Source organism: Mus musculus, chromosome 12 (genome assembly GCF_000001635.26).
Source record: "Mus musculus strain C57BL/6J chromosome 12, GRCm38.p6 C57BL/6J".
NCBI lineage: Eukaryota > Metazoa > Chordata > Mammalia > Rodentia > Muridae > Mus > Mus musculus.
This window is the reverse complement of record NC_000078.6, coordinates 78341017-78348799: the sequence shown is the minus strand read 5'-3', so window position 1 is coordinate 78348799 and position 7783 is coordinate 78341017. Positions and strand designations below refer to the sequence as shown.

The window sequence follows — 7783 nt, the reverse complement described above, 5'->3', positions numbered from 1 at the left end:
AAAACCATTCAGGATCTAAAAATGCAAATAGGAACAATAAAGAAATCACATAGGTAGACAACCCTGGAGTTAGAAAACCTAGGAAAGAGATCAGGAGTCATAGACCCAAGCATCACCAACAGAATACAAGAGATAAAAGAGAGAATCTCAGGTGCAGAAGATACCATAGAACACATTGATTGACACAACAGTCAAAGAAAATGAAAAATCCAAGAAGCTCCTAACTCAAAACATCCAGGAAATCCAGGACACAATTAGAAGACCAAACCTAAGGATAATAGTTATAGAAAAGAGTGAAGACTCCAAACTCAAAGGGCCAGTAAATATCTTCAACAAATATATAAAAGAAAACTTTCCTAACCTAAAGGAAGAGATGCATATGAACATACAAGAGGAAGCCTATAGAATGCCAAATAGATTGGACCAGAAAAGAAATTATTCCTGTCACATAATAATCAAAACACCAAATGCACTAAACAAAGAAAGAATATTAAAAGCAGCAAGAGAAAAATGTCAAGTAGCATATAAAGGAAGACCTATCAGAATTACACAAGACTTCTCACCAGAAACGATGAAAGCTAGAAGATCCAGGGCAGAATTCATACGGACCCTAAGAGAACGTAAGTGCCAGCCCAGACTACTATAACCAGCAAAACTCTTAATTACCATAGATAGAGAAATCAAGATATTCCATGACAAAACCAAATTTACACATTATCTTTCCACAAATGCAGCCCTACAAAGGATAATAATGGGAAAACTCCAACACAAGGAGGGAAATTACGCCCTAGAAAAAGCAAGAAAGCAATCCTTTAACAAACCTAAAAGAAGATAGCTGCAAGAACAGAATCCCAACTCTAACAACAAAAATTCCAACTTTAACAACAAAAATATCAGGAAGCAACAATCACTATTCCTTAATATCTCTTAACATCAATGGACTCAATTCCCCAGTAAAAAGACACAGACGAAGAGACTGGATATGTAAACAGGACCCAGCATTTTGCTGCATGCAGGAAATGCACCTCAGTGTCAAAGACAAACACTACTTCAGAGTAAAGGGCTGGAAAAAAATCCAAACAAAGGTTTTGGTCCCCAAAACCAAGCTGGAGTAGCCACTCTAAAATCAGATAAAAGAGACTTGCAACCAAAAGTCATCAAAACCAATAAGGCATACTCATCAAAGGAAAAAAATCTACCAAGAAAAACTCTCAATTCTGAACATTTATGCCACAAATGTTAGGGTACCCCACATTCATAAAAGAAACTTTACTAAATCTCAAAACACACATTGCACCTCACACAATAATAGTGAGAAACTTCAACACCCCACTCTCATCAATGGACAGATCATGGAAACAAAAACTAAACAGAGAGAGACACAGTGAAACTAACAGAAATCATGAACCAAATGGACTTAACAGATATCTATAGAATACTTCATCCTAAAACAAAAGAATATACCTTCTTCTCAGCACCTCATGGTACCTTCTCCAAAACTGACCATTTAATGGATCACCAATCAAGCCTCAATAGGTATAAGAAGATTGAAATAATCTCATGCTGCCTATCAGATCACCATGGATTAAGGCTGGTCTTCAATAGCAACAAAATCAACAGAAATCCCACATACACATGGACACTGCACAATGCTCTACTCAATGATAGATAACTTAGTCAAGGAAGAAATTAAGAAAAAATTAAAGACAATTTAGAATTTAATAAAAAAAAAAATGAAGGCACAACACACCCAAACTTATGGGACACAAAGAAAGCAGTGCCAAGAGGAAAACTCATAGCTCTGAGTGCCTCCAAAGAGAAACTGGAAAGAGCATACACTAGCAGCTTAACAGCACACCTGAAAGCTCCAGAACAAAAAAAAGCAAATATACCCAAGAGGAGTAGATAGCAGGAAATAATCAAACTCAGGGATGAAATCAACCAAGTAGAAACAAAAAGAAATATACAAAGAACCAACCAAACCAGGAACTGACTCTTTGAGAATAGTCAACAAGATAGATAAACCCTTAGCCAGACTAAACAAAGGGCACAGAGACAGAATCCAAATTAACAAAATCAGAAATGAAAAGGCAGACATAACAACAAAAAATGAAGAAACTCAAATTTTTAAAAAAATGGATCGTATTATAAAAGGCTATATTCAACAAAATTGGAAAATCTGGATGAGATGGATAATTATCTAGACAGATACCAGGTACCAAAGTTAAATTAGGATCAGATAAACCATCTAAACAGTCCCATAACCCCTAAAGAAATAGAAGTAATCATTAAAAGCCTCCTAACCAAAAAAAGCCCAAGACCAGAGGGGTTTAGTGCAGAATTCTATCAGACCTTTAAGAAGACCTAATACCAATACTCTTCAAACTATTCCACAAAATAGAAACAGAAGGAACACAACACAATTCATTCTATAAAACCAAAATTACACTCATACCTAAAACAAAAAGACCCAACAAAGAAACAGAACTTCAGACCAATTTTACTTACAAATATTGATGTAAAATTACTCAATAAAATTCTCGCAAACCGAATTCAAGAACACATCAAAATGATCATCCAACATTATCAAGTAGGCTTCATCTCACGGATGCAGGGATAGTTCAATATACAGAAATTCATTAATGTAATCCACTATATAAACAAACTCACCTCCCCCAAAACAAACAAACAAACAAACAAACAAAATCCCACATGATCACTTCATCATATGCTGAAAAGGCACTTGACAAAATTCAACACCCCTTCATGATAAAAGTCTTGGAAAGATCAGGAATTCAAGGCCCACAACTAAATATAGTAAAAGCAATATACAGCAAAACACTAGTCAACATCAAACTAAATGGAGAAAAACTTGAAACAATCCCACTTAAAATCAGGGACTAGTCAAGGCTGCCCACTCTCTACCTACCTATTCAATATAGTACTGGAAGTCCTAGCCAGAGTAATTAGACAAGAAAAGGAGGCCAAAGGGATACAAATTGGAAAGAAAGAAGTCAAAATATCACTATTTGCAGATGATATGATAGTAAACTTAAGTGACCCCAAAAATTCTACCAGAGAACTCCTAAACCTGATAAACAACTTCAGCAAAGTGGCTGGATATAAAATTAACTGAAACAAATTGGTAGCCTTCCTATACTCAAAGGATAAAGAGGCTAACAAAGAAATTAGGGAAACGACACCCATCATAATAGTCACAAATAATATAAAATAACTTGGTGTGTATTTTGGTGCAACCAAGCAAGTAAAAGATCTGTATGACCTGAACTTCAAGTCTCTGAAGAAAGAAATCGAAGATCTCAGCAGATGAAAAGATCTCCCAGGCTCATGAATTGGCAGAATTAATATAGTAAAAATGGCCATCTTGCCAAAAGCAATCTACAGACATCAAAATTCCAACTCAATTCTTCATAGAGTTAGAAAGAGCAATTTGAAAATTCATATTAGAGAGGGGTTACTTCAGTCAATTAAGAAATTATACTACAAGGGAAATAATTTCCCTTGAAATTGAGAGGTTAGAGAAAGGACTGAAAGAGCAACCCCAAAGGAATAACAACAATATCAACCAACCAGACCCCCAGAGCTCCCAGGGACTAAACCACCAACCAAAGAATACACATGGAAGGACCCATGGCTCCAGCTGCATATGTAGCACAGGATGGCCTTATCTGGCATCAATGGAAGGAGAGACCATTGATCCTGGGAAGGCTCAATGCCCCAGAATAGGGGAATGCCAGGGCGGGGAGGTGGGAGTGGGTGAGTGAGTGGGTTAGCAACCTCATAGAAGCAGGGTGGGATAGGGGTTTTCCAGAGGGGAAAGTGGATAACATTTGAAACATAGATAAAATATTCAATTAAACAAAAAACAATATGTATTACTCTATTTAAAGAGAGAAAAAGTTAAATTATTTCCCTTGTAGTATAATTTCTTAATTGACTGAAAATAATTTACATGCAGATATGTTATTAATGGAAATATAACATCAAACTAAACTTAGCCTTTTCACAGAATTGAGACACTAAAACTAAAAAGGCCTTATCACGTAATAGAAATTGACAAATTATACTTACAGCAGAGTATATAACATTAAATTTTTCCTCAGAAATAGAAAACAAACTATGAAAATATTTATTTATTTAGAAATTTAGTATGCATGCAAATTAGTTATTCAAACAGATACATTAATCAGCTAAAATAAGCGTCTAATCCTTCTTGGTTTTACTTTTAACACCTACAAAATGGAGCTATACAAAAATCACCCTAAGAAAAAGAGATTATTAGATGTCACCTCATCTTAATCTTACCACAAGTCAAACTTTGCTCCCATGAATGGAAGTTAGAAACAAGATAAAATAATCCTGCCAGGTTTGGAATGTTCTCATATTTCTTTTGTACCATGGCATCCCTTCTTGACCATGTTAAAACAATAGTTCATCCAGTTCAGTGTACTCCTGTAATTTGTTAAGGTGAAATGGATGTAAAGTTGTGGACACATTATCTATGTCTCAATAATTACAGGGTACTATCACATTAAATCTATAGTATGACATTGTCTCTTTGGGTTATGCTTTTTTGAACCTATTGTTAGATGAACATAAAATTCAAAAATGTAATGAAATTAAGAGATAATTAATTACATGTTAGAATTATAATAAAATATATGCTTATAAGAAATGGAATTGATATGCAATGCAAACAACAAATAACAATTTAAAGAACAGGAAGGAACATAGTGGGTTTTGATCCATGACACTTAGGAGGCAGAGGCAAGAAGATCATGATTTGGAGACAGGCTCAGGCTATAGATGACTTGCAAGCATCTCAACAAACAAACAAGCAAACAAAAAATACTAAAAGCCATAAAACTCCAAACTTGCTATGATATGCAGTTTTCTAATATGGAAGGTTAAATGTGGTCTAATACATTTAAGTATATATAGTTATTACAAATATTTAAGAATTTTTAAGAATAAATAGTTATCATAAATGAGATATTCAAGAAACTTAAAATAGATGTAAGCAAATTTACATTCATCTCCACAAACAAATCAAATTAGTAAGTAATTCCGTTGACAACTATCTATTCCCACACTGCTGTTACTAGTTATGAGTATTTTGAAAGTCAATCTTTCAGAATGACACCATCTTTCCTAAAGTTTGCTAAATTTTTCATATAAATATGAATAAATATAAATATATGACATATATATATATATATATGTTGCATTAGATTTCACTATATGTAACATTACCAGAAAAAGTTAAAATTAGCTGTGAAAACTATTTTTTAAATAAACACAAAGCTAAAATTTTAAATTATAATTGGTGATGGAAACCAAATACTCACAAAGAAGGATCTTGGACAAGATCTTTTAGATTTATCCCACTGCGGTCTTCTGCAAGATTCCTGAAGCAGCTATCACTCACTAAACAAGAAAAGGAGAAAGAAAAATTAATTTTTGATTATGTTTTACTATAGTTAGTTTTGGCTAAATGTAATTTTAAATAAAATTTATCCTTTATATATCTTTCCTAAATATCAGCATTAATTTTTTTGCATGTTAACTTGAGAAAGATATGTTAATAATCAGCAGCATTTCAATAAAGCCAACATTTCAATGACAAGTAGCTAATTAAAACAGTGACCTTATATAAACGTCACATATAAGGGAAATAAAATGAAGAAATTCTGTTCTTACTTCTAGAAGATTAATTTACTGATACACAGTGGCAAGGCCCTGATACCACAATACCTAATATAAAAGAGACAATCAACACTGCTATCCCTGCTATCACATTTGTTTGAAATAGCAGAGACCAATGAAAATAAAAAGAATAAAATGGACTAGTAGAATAGAAATAGCTTCTCTCGTAATTTTAATGTGCTGATTTCTTTTTTTATTTCTAAGAGTTTTTACCATTTATATGGACAAAAAAAAAATCAAGAGATTATTTGGGAAAAGGAAAACCATCACAGTTCTTGAAAGAGGCCAGGTGAAAAGACTAAAAGCTGTAACAGTTCAAACGATTGAGTTTTGGAGGACAACTGGCTTCTCCTCTGATTAATTTAGAATTAAAGTAATAGCACTTTTATGTCCATATTTACTGTACCACCCCATGGGTAATACTTAAGTATAATAACTTACAAGTCTGAGATGGAACATAAAGTTTCAACAGCCATCCAAGAGAAAAAACAAAAAAAAAATATATAGAAGATATAATTTCCTTTTTAAACACGAATCTAAAAAGTATAATAAAACAAAACAACTATTTAACATGAGGCAAAGAAAATTCTCACCATAGTCTAAAATGGAAAAGTTAAAAGAGAATTAAAATCTACCAAAGGAAACTATATAATTTTAGAAATAGTATGTATAAAGTGAAATTAAGTAGTTGGTAGGTTTCATATCTACAAAACCTAACATTATTGAACTTAAAAAAGTCATCCGACAAATGTCTAAATGAAAAAGAACAAAGAAGAGATGAAAAGAACAAAGTTTAATCATACAGGAATCAAACAGGGAGAGGAAAACAGTCGAGAAGAGAAGAAACACAATACTTTTAAGAAGAATTAAAAACTTCAGAAAATACCTAAAAATTGATTCAAAAGACTAAGTAGACTTAGAAGGAGTAGCAAATAGCACACACAAAACAAGAGAGATCTACAATGAGTACTAAGAACGCCATGGGAACTAGACAGAGTGACCACAGTGTATTTATGAATAACAAAATGAAGAAATTAGGTAAACAACACCTTAAGTAAACAGATTTTAAATCAAGTATGTGCCATTATGCCTGGTTATATTTTTTTTTATAAATCCAATGTGGTAAGATAATATTTCATTTATATTTCCACCATGTGGTTCATGCTACTGAGCATTTTCCATGAGTTTGTTCTCCTTTTGAGAAATGTTTATTCATATTATTAGTCCACCTTATTTTGTATGGGTAGAGTGGGGAAGGCACATATCACATATGACCTGGTCAGAGAGTAACTTGCCAGATTGCATTTTCTTTTTCCACTATGTAGGTTCTGGAAATCAAACTCAGGTCACTGACATGGTAGCTAGCACCTCTATACACTGAGATACTTCACCAGCCCTATTTAATCATTGTTAAATAGATTATTACAGGGATCTGTCATTGTAATGTTAAGTATCTATTATTGTTCTAAATATCTTCTAAGTAATTAAAATGATTAATACAATGAGACAACAAATTGGATAAATTATATAGATGTTTATACACATTTAAAATCTTTGTGTATGTGTATCTGTGTGGTATATGCATATGTGCTTTGTGTAGCTGGTCTTTGCATTTAGCGGTCAGAGGTCAATATCTCTGTATTCTTTTAATACTCTCAGCCTTACCTATTTTTTGTTTTGGTTTGTTTTATGTTTTTTTTTTTTTTTTTGAGACAGGCTTTCTCTGGGTAGCTCTGGCTGACCTGGGACCAGGAGCTCAAGAGATCCACCTGCTGCTGCTCTCAAGTGCTAGGGTAAAGGTGTGCTACACCAGTGGGCAAGCACTTTTCTCTGCCTCCAAGGAGCTGAAATTACAGACACTTGTAACCATGTCTTGCTCTTTAAATGGGTGCCTGGGGATACAAATGCAGACTCACGTTCATGTGTGGGAAGTATTGTACCAACTGTCTTGGGGTTTCTACTACTGTGACAAAACACCATGATAAAAACTAACGGGGAGAAAAGTTTGCTTCATCTTTTGTGTCCACAGCACAGTCCATCACAGAAAAATAAGGGC

General features: G+C 33.6%; 1 protein-coding gene across 22 annotated transcripts in view; it reads right to left on the bottom strand.

Moving 5' to 3' along the window:
* The window catches only part of Gphn (gephyrin), a 467448-nt gene that overhangs the window by 335973 nt on the left and 123692 nt on the right, over nucleotides 1-7783 (bottom strand). For all 22 annotated transcript variants that reach the window (XM_006515899.4, XM_017315079.2, XM_006515903.4 and 19 more), the window contains exon 2: nucleotides 5370-5448. In XM_006515899.4, coding sequence (XP_006515962.1) covers nucleotides 5370-5448 — 79 coding nt within the window. The remainder of the gene's footprint in view (nucleotides 1-5369; nucleotides 5449-7783) is intronic.